This window comes from Apium graveolens, chromosome 6, assembly GCF_009905375.1.
Source record: "Apium graveolens cultivar Ventura chromosome 6, ASM990537v1, whole genome shotgun sequence".
NCBI classification, from domain to species: domain Eukaryota; kingdom Viridiplantae; phylum Streptophyta; class Magnoliopsida; order Apiales; family Apiaceae; genus Apium; species Apium graveolens.
The window spans coordinates 84,016,634-84,036,283 of NC_133652.1; the positions used below are offsets into that span (position 1 = coordinate 84,016,634).

Below are 19,650 nucleotides of genomic sequence, written 5' to 3' on the forward strand. Positions count from 1 at the left end.
TCTCGCAAATTTATGTAGCACATATATTGATAAGGCTTCTTCCAAATGTATTCAGTTATATATTCAATATATTTTGCACGTATGTACACATCATCAATGGCATACTGCAGAGAGTAACCTAAAACAAGCATGTATGTACGTATATGCTAATAGACATATCTATAAATGTGAGCTTCTGGAACTTTGGGATATTAATCTTGGGACAAAATAGTAGATACGCCTGCATCTCTAATCATAGTCCTCCTCCCAGCTGATGCAACCTATGTATTGCTTCTACCATTCACCTCCAGTTCCGTTCCTTCCCACGCAGCTGACGAAGAATTAACATGAGCAGGTGAAGGTGAATTCCTGCAAACTGGACAAGTACCTTTCCTTCTAAGCCATTCATCGATGCACTCTGAATGGAAGCAATGTTGGCACTCCGGAATGCACTTTAATGTTTCATTGGCATGGTAATCTGACAAACATATAGGACAGGTTATATCGTTAGGCCCTGCTGGAAGTCTCCTGCTCTCACCGATGATTACTTTAGTGTATGATTCAATTGTGGTTTCATCGAGGCCTTGTGAGTCATTCACAGATTGCAATGCTAATTCAGCATCTTGATTATTACCATTGGGACTCTTTGTGAAGCATATGAAGAAGCCTATGACGATGGAGGTTACAATTGCAGGCACCGTAATACACAACGCTATGATCCTGAAAACATGGAGTGCACCTGAAAAATGAGACCAGTATGATGAATTGCGGCTCCAACTAATGACATTTGTTTCCTAGGTCATTTTAGCATTCTGCGTACTTGGAAAAATCTGATATCAGCGTACTTCAAGTTCGATGTCTAACGACACCCTGCTATTAGTTCTTGTAACTGTGAGTTTATAACATACCAGCATATTTCAAGTAATAGACATGCGTAGACGAAGACGCCAAGTACGAAACAAGAAAGTACTCGGTTCATTTGTATAGTGCAGAATGATGTATTTTTTTAGCCGGAACGAATTAATTTATTTAAAGGGGGTTACGATATGAAATACCACTAATTGGTAATATATCCCATTTCAGTACTTCTCAAGGAGGAATGAAGTTTCTTGGTGATTTAACGATGTAAGAACAAATTACAGTACATCACTTTCATGATGTTTAGCGCCTCTTGGTCAAGTTGAGATTGTTAATGTTTAATCAAATTCGTAAAGCTGGTTATGCTGTACATGAACTCTAAACAATATAAAGTCAATTATCATTTAATCATTAATCTAATACAAATGTTCATGTCGCTTGTGCTGAGTAGCTTTGACATTTACAAACCTAACCATCAACAATAATATCTTGACTTGAACAATCATGACAGGAATTATTCTTCAAGTAAATTTACTAGTTTGCAAAATACTTTTAGATAAACATAATACAGGGATTCAGGGAATGATGTATCACTCGAAAGCGCAGATAAACATTTTAGAGATTAGAAAGATGATGAATACCTGTTTTAGGTTCATGGGAACAAGCAGGCTGTCCGCTTGTAGTATTTCTAATTTTACACAAACCTCCATTTTCTTCACAACCATCACAATTAGGCACACTCCATTTCAACTCCAGATTATCGCTGAGATCAGATGAAAGACCATCACCATCTTGTGGTGGTCGAGAAACTGGAATAAGAGAACTAAGAAATATCTTGCATGTGGTCAGCGAGTTGACAAGAATCATTGAAGAAGTTGCCACAACTGTACTTGTGGAATTGCTTAGGCAAGTTATGGTAGTGAAACGAGACGTGTCCAACTCTGGCGGGCAACTGAGGAGGGTATAGTTTTGATAGTAAGCAGCCTTGAAAGGTGAATCTGTGAGATTGAGTTCCAGAAGCCTTTTTGGAAGGCATTTGTATGGATCATAGAGTTTAATAACTTGTCTGCGGTAGTTTATACTTTTGACGAGAAAATCCCCAGAATAAGGAAGATTTAGAACAGTTGTACGCTCACTGTTACAAACAACATTATAACCGGGGTAACCACAGCTTTGAGGTTGCAGAGGTGATAACTGGAAGGGAAATCGAATCGGAACTCCATAGTAGTCACACGCAGAAGCTTGGCAATTATATGCAGAATAAGTACCAGGAATTAAGAGCAAAAGAATAAGGAACAATATTACGATATCCATATGTTCATATGTTCAAATGGGTTCTCTACTTAAGGTATAAATCATATTACGACTTTAAATTAAACAAATGCAGATTCCTAAAGTCAAAGGTTCATAAAAGAAGGTTCGCTATTATCTTATATATAAAAGCCATAGTGTTTAAATACAAACCATCAATAGACGACCAGGATGTGTAGTTGAAAACTGTGGAGAAACTAAAAAATATACCACCCCCAACACAGCAAAACCAAATTGCACATATCACTTCAATTCTGGATTGTGCTGTGCACTAGTAATATTATATACTCCATTTAGAAGAGTATATCAGGAAAGATATGACGTGCGCTAGTAATATAAGTTTCATGCCTGGTAACATAGACCGGAACACACACATACTATCTGTTTAACCAAAGAAAATTGCTTTCTCTTGTAGCAAGTATTGCTAATTCAAAACTATATTTAGCCTAAAGTTGACCTTTTCTGTTTATAAACAAACTGATATACTTGTAAACGAAAAATCTAGAGTGTATAAAACAAAAAACAAAGAAGAGTTTTCTATCTGATTCCCAACATGGGGATTTGCTTTTGTGGAATTTGAGTCTAGTTAGATTAGCTGCTGTGAGATTCGAATTGAAACTACTTCCCCGTCAGCTCCAGCTCTCATCGCATGGTACTTTATGTGGAGCCCTGTTATTAAGAAGAAAATTCGAGTAGGCATTGTAGATTATATAGGCACTATGAGAAAAGGCAGTTTACATAAGACATATTAAAGGCAAGATCAGTGTACCTTCATTATCTTGTAAATTAGTGTTCACTGCAACTGCATGAAGAGTGATCATAGCTTTTGGCTGCCAGTCATTTGGTTTCCCAACCCAGGATTTGAGATTGAAGAGCTCTGTAGTATTAGGTTAGTATGGACATTAGGAAGTGATTACCTATTTCACCGATGTTACAATGCAGATATTAAGATCTCTGTTTCACCATGTTTCATACAGCAGACAAAACAAGTTTTAAACAGATTATAAATGTTTGTTTAAGTTTTATCCTTTTAGTTGACGTACAAGTTCATGCTAGGATATCAAATTTTGATGGGATTGTTCCGGCCACATTTACTTCACAGAAAGGATACATTGACCACTACCATTTACCTAATTGAATCCAGTTGTAGATGTTTTCAGGAAAATTTATAGATTTGCTCTAAGTCAGATTCTCACAGAAACAAAATCTGCTCAGAAGCTAACACCATTAACCTAATCAAATCAAAATAGAGTGCTAAAAATCATGCTAAGAGTCTCTGTGTCTTAATAACTCGTGTCTTTCTCTAAAGAGTTGCAGCTAAATTAACAAAGTTAAAGTATCGGTCTGAATGCTTTTATAGGTCAGACATGCATGCATCAGAAAGTTACCAGAAGTTGTGGCATCCTTCAGATGCTTAATGTCAAAAATGCCACCTGAAGCTCCTTCTGCATGCTTTATGATGTCATGGTGACCTATCTGCTCATAATCCCAACTACCATCTTGGTATCCCTCACTGAGGAACAGTTCTATATGCCTCACATCCACAATTTGCATCGTTCCTGAAGATGTGATATGTAAATCAAAATCAGGACCATAGTAAGTCTTGTGTTTTGGCATGTGACCATAAATAATCACAATGATAGAAATACATAGCCACTAAAATCATACTCAATCAACATACATCATAAAGTAAGCAAACGATTAGTTATGTCATATGAAGAATTCTAAGTGATTGCAATTGATATTGACCTCTTCACTACTTTGTTCCAGATATCAAGCACATGATATCCAAGCGCATGTTTCTAATCTTACACCGGGTCATCAGCCTTACCAATTCTAAGTAGTTCATTTCTTATAATATTTATGCACACATATATACTTTCTTACCATCACACGTATTCTGGTCGCAGACAGGACATCGAACAAGCTGCAAATCTGAGAACGATTTACAGACTTTAAGTTACATATGCCATCATTAGAGTAACATATGGTGTGTGTGCACATGTGTCTGTGACTACACAACAACAGAAATATTTCAAACTACCAAAAAAGGGGATAGTTCAGTTAAAGCGTACCGGCTATCCAGATTCCATTCTTAATATTGCTCAATACACAAGAACCTAGTGACTGCAACATTTTCTCTAGTTTCTCATTTCTTGCAAGTCTTGAGGGACAGATCAGTTTCTCAGTCAGAAATGCTTCTGACGAGTCAAAGAAGAATGCTCCAATTCTCATCCAGTCTAAGTTGTTCATTGAGACAAAACAAGGCAAATAGAATGTCAGGATGTGCACTAACAAAACAAGCTGTATAAAATCAATCAGCCATATAACAAAGGATACACGGTGCATGTATATACTTTTATTGATCTTGTAAAAAATGTGGTACTTCAACTTTTAGAAAACCTTACTCTGATATTTGCTTTTTACTCTATCATGGAAGCATAAAAGGGAAGATCTGATGTTCTTTTAAAAGATACGAAACTTTCAGGTTTCTCAAGTGCTCAACACAAAATTTCAAAGTAGAACAACCAGAAAAAAAAATAGTAAAGGTTAAAATATATTAGGAAATTCACCAATATGTTTTTCCTGCTGGCGGAACATGAAACTGTGACTTCCATCTGCAAAAAAGTATTCAGTTCATAAACTCACGTACATAATCACTTCAGTATCAAACAATGCCGCATTACAGATATAGGAAGTTATCTATGAAATCTTACCAAAAGCTGCAGCATAAAGTTTAAGCCATTTAAAAGCTACATTCCTAGGGTCAGGAACTTGAAGATCACGTAAACATGCATACTTCCATACGCATTCCTCTGTCATAATGCGCTTGAACCAATGACATGTTGCTGCCAGCATGACCAGAGACTTTCCATCCAAGTACTTAGCAATCTCTATCCACAAATCTTCTTCATAGCTTTTTTTGGATGACATAAGTTATATACATCAGTCAAAATGTAAGAGATACTTTTGTCGAAATATATGAAGTGAATTAGTAAACTGAAACTATTTCCATATATTTCACATTATGCTAAACAGTCAGTAAATGCCCAACGAGATAGACTATATATCGGTTTTAAAAAATAAATAAATGAGAGCATACTATATCTACAGAGGGGATAAATTCATTCCTATCTGTATTCCATATTTTCCGAGCTTCATAAAAGGTCCTAAACTCGGAATGAGCTAACAAAGCTACACTAACAAAACAAAAATTCATACAAGTCCTCCAAACAACAAAACTGAAGATCATATACTACTATACTTGAAGCATTTAAATTCTTCTAAAACATGACCAAACCAGGGCTTTCAAATATCAAAACATCAAATTATATATACTCTTTCGATGTATCTACATATCAAAATCACGCTTGTTGAAACAGTGACAGCAACAGAGTATGATTACTCGCACATCTTCACCGATTATCCAAATTTCAAAAACAGAACAAAACAGAGATTATGATACAAATTAATTACTAAAATCAGGAAATCAGTTACAGAGTGAACTTCAAATAGTCACTCAGCTATTTCACATAGAAATTCAACTTGTATTTTAAATTAAACAGCTAAAATACAGTCAGTTTAACATTAATTATCAGTTACTGTATGATGATTTGCGTACCGATCCGTGGATCTGAATTCAAATAACTAATTAACGTCATAAATTGAGCTCTAGCAAGCTAAAACAGAAGTTAAATAGATTAATTATGCTGAAATTTACACGGAAAATCAACATCTACACACAAACACACACAATGAAGTTATAGTCTATATTTCGAATTGAGATTACGTAGATCGAGGAAGTTAAATTAAGCTTCGTAATCGAGCATCAATGTCAAAATAGAGAGAGAGAGAGAGAGAGAGAGAGAGATGTATATACCAAGGGAGAAAGGAGCGAGAAGAGCGAGAGGAGGAACGAGGAGAGACGCAGCAACAGATTGATCTTCCTCTGCGAAGTCGTTTCCCCATTTTCTAAGCTCCTTCTTTTGTAACTATATTTCAATTTTTCAAAATGATTTCTGTGTGTCAACTTTCGTTATTTATAGGCGCGGGAGCGCCATCTTCATTTTTTAATTTTTGTTTGAAATTTGAATTGGGTTAAATATCAAGTGGGTCACTTACTGCGTCCAAATATATCAAGTGAGTCACTGGTTACAAAAATGACTCAAATGAGTCACTCATTTAAAAATTTATATCAAAAATATCACTCTATCGTTAGTCGAAATTTTTAAAAATATTATATATTGAGTTTCCCACATTTTTTGTAAATCATATTACATCCAAATGAAAGGTTACGAGTTTTAGTATTTTAGATAATATTGTTAGATTTTTAAAATTTTATCAACTATTTATTTTTTATTTTTTAATTGTATTATTTGATTTAAATAAAAATAAATAGTAAATAAATTTTAAAAAAAAATTAAAAATATTTTCTAAAATACTAGAGCTCAGAATCTTTCATTTGGATGTAATATCATTCATAAAAAATGTGTCAAACTCAATAAATAATATTTTTAAGAATTTGGACTAACGATAGAGTGATATTTTTGATACAAATTTTCAAATGAATGATTCATTTGAGTCAGTTTTGTAACAAATGACTCACTTGATATATTTGGACGCACTAAGTGACCTACTTGATATTTAACCCAATTTGAATTTCTTCACTGGTACAGTATAAGTGTCCGTTTGGGAAATCTTAAAATAAGTAACTTATGACTTAAAGTGAATAAGTGAGTAATAAGTGATAAGTTAATAAATACTTATAAGTTATATAAGTTGTTAGATATATTTGATAATGTCATGACTAATATGATTTATGTTTAGATTTCAGATCTTACTTAACAGGACAAGTCAGTACTTAACCATTATTAATCAGTACTTATACTGAAAGTCAGGACTTAAGGATATCGGTATTTATATTATCAGGAGATAATCATCAGAAGTTAGATATCAGAACTTAAGTGCTGAAGGATGTTCAGATAAGGACAGTAGCTGATTAAAGGAAAGAAGATCGAGATAAACATAAGAAGAGATATTCATGAAGAAGGAGTTCCATGAATAATGGAATACTTGGAAGAAAAGATATCTGATTGATATATTTTAGGAAGCAGAATTATATTCCATATCAATTAGTGATTATCTTGTAACTGTGTAGTATATAAACACAGACATAGGGTTTACACTATAAGTGTTATCATATTCGAGAACATTATTTAATTGTAACCCTAGCAGCTCTCGTGATATTTGTTCATCACTGAGAGGTAACAGTTCCATACTGTAACAGAGTTTATTGTTTCAATAAAGTTTGTTTTCTGTTACTTAATATATTAAAGTTCGATTTGATTGTATTATACACTGTATTCACCCCCCTCTACAGTATGTGTGACCTAACAAGTGGTATCAGAGCAAATCTGTTAACACACATACAGTTAAAGATCCAAACAAAATCATGTCTGACACAGAAACTCCAACTAAGCCTACCAAAACTGAAGAACCTCCAAAGACACAAATTCAAAGTCGGTATGAGACTATCAGAGTTCCCATACTGAGATCATCTGAATATCCCATATGGAAGGTAAGGATGACCATGTTCCTGGAAGCAACAGATCCAGAATACCTTGATAGAATCAAGGAAGGTCCTCACAAACCAACCAAGCTCGCAGTTGCAGTTGCAGGTGAAGCAGCAAAGACCGTACCAAAGGAGAAGAGTGATTATACTGCTGAAGATATAGCATCAATTGCTAAGGATGCTAAGGTACGACACTTACTGCATAGTGCCGTTGATAATGTAATGTCAAACAGGGTAATCAACTGCAAGACTGCTAAGGAGATATGGGATGCTCTGGAAACAAGGTGTCAGGGAACTAACACAATTAAGAAGAACAAGAAGACAATACTCACTCAAGAGTATGAACATTTTGACTCAAAGACTAATGAGTCATTGAATGATTTATATGATAGATTTGTCAAACTTTTGAATGATTTGTCATTGGTTGATAAAGAGTATGATCTTGAAGATTCAAACCTTAAATTCCTGTTAGCTCTTCCTGAATGTTGGGATTTGAAGGCAACGACAATAAGAGACAACTACAATCTTGATGAAACAACTCTTGATGAAATCTATGGAATGCTCAAGACTCATGAACTTGAGATGAAACAAAGAAGCAAGAGGAAAGGAGGAAAGTCAATGACAGTTGCTCTTAAGGCTGAAAAAGAATTCCCCAAAGCAGCTTCCTCAAGGAAAGACAAGGGTAAAGCTCTTTTCATAAAGTCTGAAACTGAGTCATCAAGTTCTGAAAGTGATGATGACTCAGATTCTGAAAGATTGCCTGAGACTGATGCTGATGCTGATGAGGAGATGATGAAGCTGTGTGCTCTTATGGTGAAAGGAATCACAAAGATTGCATACAGGAAGTTCAGGAAGGGAAAGAAGTTTTCCAGGAAAGGCATAAGTTCTGATAAGAAGAATTTCAGAAGATCTGAAGGCAGAGGAGGAAAGTCTGACAGAGGAGATTATACCAATGTTAAATGCTATAACTGTGGTGAGAAATGCCACATATCTCCTGATTGCAAGAAGGCAAAGGGTGACAGAGGCAAGGCTCTTGTCACAAAGCAGAAAAGCTGGACAGACACCTCAGACTCTGAAAGTGAGGAGAACTATGCATTGATGGCAAATGCTGATAAAGAAAGTGCTGAGAGCAGTTCTGAAGCTGCTGAAACAAAGGTACCTCAGACTACTTATGCTTTTCATACTGATGATTTTAATAAGTTGAGAAGATATCTTAAAACCATGTTTGTTAGTTATAGAGATCAAACTTTAACATATGAAAGATTAACTTCTGAAAATCTTGCTTTTAAGAAAAGAAATGATTTCTTAGAAAAAGAGTTAGTCATGTTCCATCAAACTCAGAAGGATAGAGATGATGCTTTTTATGTTAGGGATGAAGTGCTAAAAATGAATGAATCTCTAAAAACTGAGTTAGAAAAGGAAAGAGAGATTATGAGGACCTGGACTAACTCTGGCAAAACAACTCAAAATTTGCTAAGTAGTGGAAACTGGAAAGAGGGCTTAGGTTATGGAGAAGATAAGAATGATAAAGGAACTGAAGAAATTAAGCCTGTTGTTAAGCAAAAGCCAAAGTTAAAACCTGTTAAGTTTGTAATTGTAAAGTCTGAAAATGAGAAATCAGAAGTTAAAGAGGAATTAACTTCTGACAAACTAAAACAGGAAAAGACAGCTGAAGTGAACATAGGCTTAATGAAAAAGAAGCAGCTTAAGCATAAGCTGAAAGGTGTTAAGAATGCAAACAAGGTAAAATCACCTAGGAAAAATAGGAATGGAAAGGAAGGTGTGAATAAAAGCAATGATTATAAACCTGTTCCTGATGCTTCTAGGAAAACATGTCATAACTGTGGAATATCTAACCATCTGGCTTCTTTTTGCAGGAAGAATAAGAATATTAACTCCTTACCTTCAAAATCAGGAGTTAAGAGTCAGTCTGTTAGATACAAACCACAAAATCCTTGTTTTCATTGTGGTAGTTTATGGCATTCCATTTATACTTGTAAGGAATATCATAGTTTGTACTATGATTATTATCAAATAAAACCTTCTTTGAAGAAAGTTTCCATTGTTCCTTCTAGTGTAAATTCTGATTCAAAGTCTGATAGTTTAAGTTCTGATAAGAAAAATGTTAACATAAACTCTGATGCTAAATCCGCTGCAAATGTTAACAAACTTAATAAGGCCAAAGGATCTAAGAAAGTCTGGGTCCTTAAAACTAATAATTAGTGGTATTTGTGATTGCAGGGCAACAAGAAAAATATTCTAGTTCTGGACAGTGGATGTTCAGGACATATGACTGGAAATAAGGCCCTGCTATCAGACTTTGTGGAGAAAGCTGGCCCAAGTGTTTCTTATGGAGATGGCAACATTGGAAAAACATTGGGATATGGCAATATCAATCTTGGAAATGTCATAATTAAAGAAGTAACTCTGGTTTCTGGACTTAAACACAATCTGCTGAGTATAAGTCAAATCTGTGACAGAGGTTATCATGTTGATTTCTTTGAAGAACACTGTGAAATTGTGAGTAAATCTAAAGGCAAAGTTGTTCTGAAAGGATACAGGCGTGGTAACATTTATGAAGCTAAGCTTTCAACAAGTACTGATGGTTCTGCAATTTGTCTGATGAGTAGAGCATCAATTGAAGAAAGCTGGAATTGGCACAAGAAACTCTCTCATTTAAATTTCAACAATATAAATGAACTGGTCAAGAAAAATCTTGTGAGAGGACTGCCAAAGTCAGTATTTGCTCCTGATGGCCTTTGTAATTCCTGTCAGAAAGCCAAACAAAGAAAATCTTCTTTTAAGAGCAAGACTGAATCATCAATTCTTGATCCTTATCATCTACTACATGTTGATCTATTTGGTTCAGTGAATGTCATGTCTATTGCAAAGAAGAAATATGCGTTGGTCATAGTGGATGAGTTCACCAGATACACATGGGTGTATTTCTTGCACATAAAAAGTGAAACTGCATCTATCTTGATTGATCATGTCAAACATCTGGATAAATTGGTCAAAGATTCTGTGAAAATTTTAAGGAGTGATAATGGCACTGAGTTCAAGAATTTGATAATGGAAGAGTTCTGCAAAAATCATGGAATAAAGCAGGAATTTTCTGCTCCTGGAACTCCACAGCAAAATGGAGTTGTAGAAAGGAAGAATAGAACTCTCATTGAAGCTGCACGTACAATGCTTGAAGAAGCAAAGCTTCCAACCTATTTTTGGGCTGAAGCTGTGCAGACTGCTTGTTTTACTCAAAATGCAACACTCATTAACAAGCATGGAAAAACACCATATGAGATGGTGAAGAAAAAGAAGCCAAATCTGAAATACTTTCATGTATTTGGATGCAAGTGTTTTGTTCTCAAGACTCATCCTGAACAGCTATCCAAGTTTGATCTAAAAGCTGATGAAGGAATCTTTGTTGGATATCCACTTTCCAAAAAAGCCTTCAGAGTCTATGATTTGAGAACAAAAGTGGTTATGGAATCTATCAATGTCTTTTTTGATGACAAGAAGATTACTGGTCTTGAAGATTTCATTGATCATGATCAGCTGAGATTTGAAAATGAAGACTCAAATTCTGATACTGAAAATCCTGACAGTCTAAGTCCTAATACTGTAAACTCTGATGGATTAAACTCTGATGTTATTGAAACTGTGGTGACTACGCCAAAGGAAGATGCACCTATGCACGGGGAGCATACTCAAGATCTTATCACATCTCAAGAAACATCAGAACATACATCTGGCTCTTCAAGTTCTGATTCGTCAAGTTCTGATAAGCCAAGTTCTGCCAGTGCTGAAAATCTAAATTCTGAAGAATCCAACTCAGAGAGCATAGTTTCAGGGGGAGCATCAGAAAATGAAAATGAAGACAACATGGATCATGGGGGAGCATCCAGTTCTAGAGAAAACCTTCCATCTGCAAGGAAGTGGACAAAATCACATACTCCTGATTTGATAATTGGAAATCCTGATGCAGGTGTCAGAACTAGAACAAGTACTTCAAATGAATGTCTTTACAATTCTTTTCTCTCTCAGACTGAGCCAAAGAAAGTGGAAGAAGCTCTTCAAGATGCTGATTGGGTGCAAGCAATGCAGGAAGAGTTGAATGAATTTGAAAGAAATAAAGTCTGGACCCTAGTGCCAAGACCAAAGAATAGATCTGTTGTTGGTACAAAGTGGGTATTCAGAAACAAAACTGACAGTGATGGCATAATTACAAGGAATAAGGCAAGGCTGGTTGCAAAAGGATATTCTCAACAGGAGGGAATTGATTATGATGAAACATTTGCACCAGTTGCTAGGTTAGAAGCCATAAGGATATTTTTGGCTTATGCTGCTCACAAAAAGTTTGCTGTCTTTCAAATGGATGTGAAAAGTGCTTTTCTCAATGGAGAATTGGAGGAGGAAGTATATGTTGAACAACCTCCAGGCTTTGTAGATTCCAAACATCCAGATTATGTCTACAGGCTTGATAAAGCACTTTATGGACTTAAGCAAGCTCCTAGGGCATGGTATGAGACTTTAGCTCAGTTTCTTCTGGAAAGTGGATTTGTTAGGTCCCAATTTGTTTGTAGAAGGGGGGTTGAATGCAAACAATACCGTTTAATCGAATAAAATGCGGAATAAAAAGGTGAAACAAAATTCAAGTTAAATAAAACTTTTATTAAACTTGAAAGGTGTTACAACAACGGTATCTGTTACAAGGGATTAATCTCAAATCAATTATTACAAATCTAGAATAAATTCGACATGAACTTTTTCTATTTTTGCAATGAAAAGATCAAATGCTAAATGCGATTTGAGATTAAGTTCTAGGGATTTTAATCCGCTAGATTGTTACACAAGAACAAGATAAATAATTCTAGTGGTTTGGATTTAACTTAACAATCTAGAATTTTGATCTTGAATAAAGCAGATGAAAAATGAAATAATTTGCTTTTGTTTCTGCTGTGTTCTTGACTTGTGTGTTCTGTTTGATTGATTATATTGTCTTCTGCTTTCTGTTGTTTAAGTAAACAAAACAATCCAGTTGAATCAGCAAGACTTTCGGCAAGACAATCAAATGAACTGGCATGACAATTCATTTGAACTGGTAGGACTTTCGGTGAGACTATCCTTTTGAACTAGCAAGACAATCCCAATAGCTAGCAAGACAATCAGAATGAACTAGCAAGACTTTCGGTATGACTATCAATTGTCATATCGATTGTCATAGTAGTTCAAATCATATTGTCTTACTGAATTATTAATAGATTTTAATCTAATAATAATTCTGAAAATCCTTAATATTAATTCTGAATTAATTAATCAATTAATTCAATTAATCAATAAATTAATCTTTGCAGATATAATTTATTTTCTTAATTAAATTATTTGACTTAATTAATTAATAGAGAATTAATACTAATCTTGAGCAGCAACCATTCTTCTGAAAATCTTATGAAATTTACTGTCAATTATGAATCAATTCTACCACTTCAATGTTGACACTCGATGTACTGTCTGGTTCATGAGTGACTAACTTCCGTGACGTTTCTTCAAGCCTTGACCTTGATACTCTTGATTTTCTTCAGACTAAATCCTTGTAATTAATTGATACCCTGACGAGATCTCTGTCACTTGATTAAATCCACAATCTTGATTTATATCACTGAGGCTTGATCAATTTCTTGAGCTTCTTCCAGTGAATTAAGTCTTCAAGTCTGTAGATGAATAATGTTTCTTAACCCTTTGACGGATGTTACTCTGTGAGATCTCTCTGACGATAGATCCACTATTTACTTATTACATTCTTATTTGAGTTGAGTTAAATCCTCGAATAAACAAATAGGCTATGACATATGCCTTTCAATCTCCCCCTATTTGCTTGTTAGACAATAACAACAAATACCTAGAGGATAACTCAACTAACAAATAAGAAAAAGATATAAACAGTAATGCAAAGTAAATAGCAGAAAAGTTCTGGATTATATTTAACATTTTCCAGATTCCAAAAGAAATTTACAAGTGAATACAAGATAGATGTTCCTTTAGCCTGAACATATAACAACATTAGTCTATCTTGATTCATAAAGCTCTAATCATATTACATTGAGTTTTGAGCTAATTGACTTCAGTTGTCTTCTCTTCTGACTTCACCTTCTTCTAAATCTTGAAGCAACTCCTTGTCAAAGACACGATCCTTTTCTGAAGTGAAGCTTGCTGGTCTGACTGGTTGAACTCCAACTGACTTCAGCTTATTCTTGAACTGATTGTACCTTTTAATATTCTTTTCACAATAAGCTTGAATCAAATCAGCAGCTTGAGTCTTCAACATGGATGAGTATCCAGCAGTTCTTAAATGATGTTCCATCTAAACCACATGCTTAGCTGAGTAGTCTTTAAGAGATTGTACATCTAGTTGACGGATTTGAAGACAATCAGAGTTAAAGAATCTCACCTGATGAGGATTGTTGACCACTTGAGAACTAGCCCTGCTGGCAAACTCTTTAAGTCTTTCTCGAAGAACTTCATTCAATTCTGAGCTTCTTTTTACTTTGTTGAGAAGAACCCAAATCTCTGACAAAGAATGATTCTCAAACAGATGAAGTGACACCTTGAAAGATCCTTCACTCTGACAATATACAAAAATGCTCATCTCATTTAGGGATCTGTCAAAAGCAGCTGTGATCCTTGAGACTTCAGTCTTGATAGCATTCATGTACATGTCATTGTTAGGATTTGAGATTTCCAGTTTGTCAAGAAGATGTAGGAACTGCATATCATTGTTAGTGCTCAGCTGAGGCATATCAAGTACTCTCCTAGCTTCATCCCATTTTTCACCAATCTTCAGTCTGACATCTCTTCTCCTTTCTTGAGCCTTAATGTCATGAAGACGTTGCTTTTGAAGAGTTTTTGTTCTTTGTATGTCTTTCCTCATGTCAATGATCTGGGAGACCTTTTTGAGTTCAGCTTCTTTTCTTTTCATCTCTGACTGCTGCTGCTGAAACTCTTTCTCAAAGATAGGATCCACTGTAGCTTCCTCTTCCCATTCTCCAAAATCACTTTCCTCTTCAGCTTCAAATAAACCATCTTTATCTTCTAAGACTGGTTCAGTGGGAATGTCAAAAATATCAAAGTCATCCTGTTCTCCACTGTAGTAGACATCATCAGCCTTTCCTTTGTCTCCAGCAGAGGTATCTTTTTCTTTTCCCTTTCCACTACTCCCTTTCTTCTCCCCCTTAGTTGAGGGATCCTCTACTGACTTTCCTTTAGAACCTCCATGACCTCCATGACCTCCAGAGCCTGAGCCTCCACCAGACGGCCCTTCAAAGTAAGTTCTTTGTTCTTCATTAGGGCAGTGAGAATTCTTGATCATGAAATACAAGTGTTTCATTCCTTCATTAAGATGTTCCATGCCCGTTTCTATCTTTAGAAATCTGGAGGAGTCCAGTGCATGATTCATTTCAACCAGGTCTTCAAGAGAAGTCATTCTTGTATGTAGAGAGCAGAAGTTAGAAATGTCATCAGCTGATAAAGTTGGAGTTTCCTGAATGGAATTGAGCTTTGGTATGACAGTGGTCTTGAGATCTGAGATATCATTCCTAATGAGTGCCAGCTGATTGTTGACAGAGGTGGAAGAAGAAGACCGTTCAACCACTTGTGCTTTGAATGATTTAGCTTCAGCTTGGCTTTTAGCAAGTTCTTCTTTTAAAGCAGCAATTTGAGCTAACAGGTTTTTAGTGTCTGTGTCTGTGTGTGCTCTCACCTGAATTTCACTCGTGTTTGGTTCACTCACCTCACGTGCTTGTGTTTCTCTCAATATAATTGCTCGTGAGGAGTCTTCCTGTTGCTGTTCTTCTGTACCTGCAATTAAAATCACCCTAGCCTCTTCAAGAGAGGTCAGTGGTGGTGCAATGGGAATTCGCGAGTCCCTATCCTCAGTCAATACTATCAGTTCATTTGAAATAGATGTCTGAATTGCTTCAGGGATAGATTGACCGAGTTGCCCTCCACTTTCTCCAGATAAATCTGCGAGTGGAGAATCCCGTGAGGGAGCTAGAGGTGTTGGATCTGGGAGGGGAGAAAATGACTCTATTAAAGGTGGCTGAGAGTCAGATTTTCCCTCAGAAGCATGTGACTGCTCTTCTGCCGTAACTATGGCAGGCACTGTAACAGACTCTATGTGCACTCCTCGCTCCGTGTCCTGAGTATCATCTACTGGTATGTATGGTTCCATTGTGAGTAATGGAATTGTGCTTGACTCAGTACAGGATGCCATGGCCCTATGACGAATTTCAATAGATTCATCCTGTTGAGAGAATGTCTCTAGTAACTGTTCATTGACCATTTCAAAGTCCATGTCCTGTTGGGAGGACAAGGATGGGCTTTCAGATGCCTCAGTATATGTTCTTCTTTTCTTGGGAGGAGGCAGAGCTGAGGGTTCACTCACATTTAACAATACACTACCTCCTATTAATCTTCTGGGTAACATTTTAGACAGTGGGGGAGAGGTTGAGATAGGTTGTGACTCTGTGTTTGGCTCTATGACCTGGGATTGAAGATGTGGTTCTACAACTTCATGGTCAGCCCTATCAACCACTGGGGGTCTTTCAACAGAAGTAGGAATGGAGTGAGAGTGAGGAATTACTACCTGTAATGGAAGAGCATCTGATGTTGGAGGAGCCTGGGTGGCTTGAACCACTGGAGGTTGAGCTTGCTGTTCATGACCGGGAAGATTGAAAATAGGTAAGGGAATATAAGTGGCCATGAAAGCAGATACAAGTACTGGAACTTGCATGAATTTGAAAGTTGTGTCTTGGCGGGTGTAAATCTTTTTGCTTACAGGAGGGGCTTCGGTTACTGCGGAGTTAGCAAAAAGGGCTTTGTGCTCAGGTGTGAGAAGATGATCTGCTATAAGCATGAGAAAACGAGCATAGTAACACGAGACCCTACGATTTGTAGAATGATCACGTAAAGCAGTAGTGAGACGTCTCAAGAGAATGGGTAAAAGTAGTTTGCCAAAATTGATCCTTTGATTGAAAACAACCGCAAGACCAATATACTGCAGAGTGGAAGTGATGTTGTGAAAGTTGGATTTAGTGCAGTTGGCAAACACTTTAGAAAGTGTATCGAAGAAAATGTCCCATTCAGACACCAAATTGGATTTTGAAAGTTTGGTTAAATTGATCACTCCCTGATAGTGAATAGCATGGAAAAAGTTTGTGATATCATTTTCAGAGGGTAAATTACAGAAATTGTCCAATGGAAAATTTAACGCTCGATTGATGACTGTTTCATCAACTACATACTGTGTGATTGCCACGGTGAATGAAAAAGATTTTGAATCATCGGCCACAGTAGAGGTTGTGCAAATCAGTCTAAGCAGATCGACATTTAAAATCACATTTGATTTAATAGCAGAGCTAACAATCGAATGGTCATTTAAAAATCTAATCCATGGCTTAAATCTTTCCACATCACATTTTTCTGGATTAAAATAACCAACAAGATTATGCGAAACAATTTAGAAATTGAGAGCCATTTAAAAATAATAATAAGACACACACTTTCAGAATTTTAAGAATAATATTAAGAAAATTCGAATTAATTAAATTAATTTAATAATTCGAATTAAATTAATTATAATCGAAAAATTTAGACAGAAATGTATCTCGTTAAAATTCTTAACTCACACACACAGATTTGAAAAGCCAAAAGACACAAAACAGGAATTAAAATTAAAATTAAAAATACCCAAAATCAACAAACACAAACTGAATTTGAAGGAAAAAAAATGATTCGAAAAAAGTTTTGAAAAAAATTTTGGCAGCACTCCTGTATGTATATATATATGTAAGTATATATAACAGGAGTAAGATTGCTGAGTAAGAACTCGAGCAAAGGAGATAATGGCGATGGAATTGGTGTTTGCTGTTCGAAGAGAGAGAGAGAGGAAGAGAGACTGTTGAAATTTTGAAAAACAAAAAAACTGAACTGATGAAAATTAAAACACACACAAAAACGATTAAGTAGTATAACTGGTATGACAATCGGATTGTCATACCGATTGTCACACCAGCTTAAAGACAAAAAAAAACAACAAAAAAACAAAACAAATAATAATATATAACTGGTATGACAATCTGATAGTCATACCGATTGTCATACCAGTACAAAATAAAACATAAAAAGTCTGATATTAATTTTCTTACTGGCATGACAATCAATAGTCATACCGATTGTCTTGCCAGTTATAAAATTAATCTGATTTAAAAATAAACAAGTATTAGTACTGGAATGACTTTCAGCAAGACAATTTCAATTGTCTTGCCGATTGTCATTCTAGTATAACATAAATTAAGTATTTAAATATACTGAATAATTAACATAAAAACTGTTAAAAACACATAAAAAACAGAATATATAAAATATTTCAATTTCAGAAAACTGAAATGAATATTGCAGAAAATATTTACATAATTAAAATAATTAAAATATTTCAGAGATAATGATATTTTCAGTCCAAAAATAGATTTCTTTTGAATTTTAACAAATTAAATTCATAGAAAAATATTTTTAGAGAAAATAAAATATTCTGAGACATTAAAATTAACAAGTTGAGTAAATAAATAAGATAAGATAATAGAAATTACATAGAAATAAGCAAGAAATATGATAAAATGATAAAATAAATTTGCAAATGAATTTTTTATTTATGAAAAATTCATTTGTAAATTCATTCAAGAACAGATCTCAGATATTAACTAGATTAATCACTAAAACTATTCAACATACCCAATTTACCAACTAATCTGGTAAATGTGAATTCATCAAGTGGTTTAGTGAAAATATCTGCTATTTGTTCTTCCGTTGGAACAAAAAATAGTTCAACAGTACCATTCATGACGTGCTCTCTAATAAAATGATACCTGATGTCAATGTGCTTTGTCCTCGAGTGCCGCACAGGGTTGTTGGTGATGGCTATTGCACTTGTATTGTCACATAAAATAGGAATTTTGTTCAATACAGAGCCATAGTCTCGTAGTTGGTTCCTAATCCACAAGATCTGAGCACAGCAGCTTCCAGCAGCAATATATTCAGCCTCGGCCGTTGAGTTGGAAACTGTTTACTGTTTCTTGCTGTACCACGAGACTAGTCTGCTACCTAGGAATTGACAACTCCCTGAGGTGCTTTTCCTATCAACAACACTTCCTGCATAATCTGAATCTGTATATCCAACAAGGTTAAAACCAGATTCTTTAGGGTACCAAATACCTAGATTTGGTGTTCCCTTAAGATATCTTAAGATTCGTTTAACAGCAACGAGATGAATATCTCTAGGATCCGCTTGGAACCTTGCACATAAGCATGTAGCATACATAATATCTGGTCTACTTGCAGTAAGATAGAGTAACGAGCCAATTATACCTCTGTAGCTTGTGACATCTACCTTAATGGAGTTTTCACATGGTCCAAGCTTGACAGCTGTAGTTGATGGAGTCCTTGCTGATGCAGAATCCTCTAGATTGTACTTTTTGAGGAGTTCCTTGAGATACTTGGATTGACAAATAAATGTTCCATCTAACCTTTGATTTACTTGTAATCCAAGAAAGAACTTCAGCTCTCCCATCATGCTCATTTCAAACTTGCTGTGCATTAATTTAGCAAATCTCTTACAGAGATTATCATTAGTAAACCCAAATATTATATCATCCACATAGACTTGGACTAATATAGTATCATTCTTATGTTTTTTAGAAAAGAGAGTTTTGTCTATGACACCTCTAATAAAGCTATTTTCAATAAGAAATTGAGAGAGAGTGTCATACCATTTTCTCGGAGACTGTTTGAGCCCATAGATAGCCTTGAAAAGAAAGAAGACAAAATCCAAATGATCTGGATCTTCAAAACCAGGAGGTTGCTCTACATATACCTCTTCA

General features: G+C 35.4%; 2 protein-coding genes across 3 annotated transcripts; both read right to left on the bottom strand.

Moving 5' to 3' along the window:
* Window positions 1–8: 8 nt before the first annotated feature.
* Window positions 9–2,286, bottom strand: LOC141664480 (putative RING-H2 finger protein ATL21A). Its single transcript, XM_074470432.1, has 2 exons — window positions 1,479–2,286; window positions 9–718 (listed from the first exon to the last, which is right to left on the bottom strand). Exons 1-2 carry the CDS (start codon window positions 2,149–2,151, stop codon window positions 261–263), a joined length of 1,131 nt encoding a protein of 376 aa, XP_074326533.1. The 5' UTR covers window positions 2,152–2,286; the 3' UTR covers window positions 9–260.
* A 182-nt stretch (window positions 2,287–2,468) lies between these two features.
* Window positions 2,469–6,147, bottom strand: LOC141664482 (putative F-box protein At3g61730). 2 transcript variants are annotated; one of them, XM_074470434.1, is made up of 8 exons: window positions 6,029–6,147; window positions 4,866–5,065; window positions 4,722–4,766; window positions 4,224–4,388; window positions 4,036–4,083; window positions 3,537–3,707; window positions 2,918–3,025; window positions 2,470–2,817 (listed from the first exon to the last, which is right to left on the bottom strand). In XM_074470434.1, exons 1-8 carry the CDS (start codon window positions 6,115–6,117, stop codon window positions 2,735–2,737), a joined length of 909 nt encoding a protein of 302 aa, XP_074326535.1. In that variant the 5' UTR covers window positions 6,118–6,147; the 3' UTR covers window positions 2,470–2,734. The 2 variants fall into 2 exon arrangements, with proteins under 2 accessions (XP_074326536.1, XP_074326535.1); XM_074470435.1 differs by lacking the exon at window positions 4,036–4,083 and having other exon boundaries at window positions 2,469–2,817.
* Between the last annotated feature and the right edge of the window lie 13,503 nt (window positions 6,148–19,650).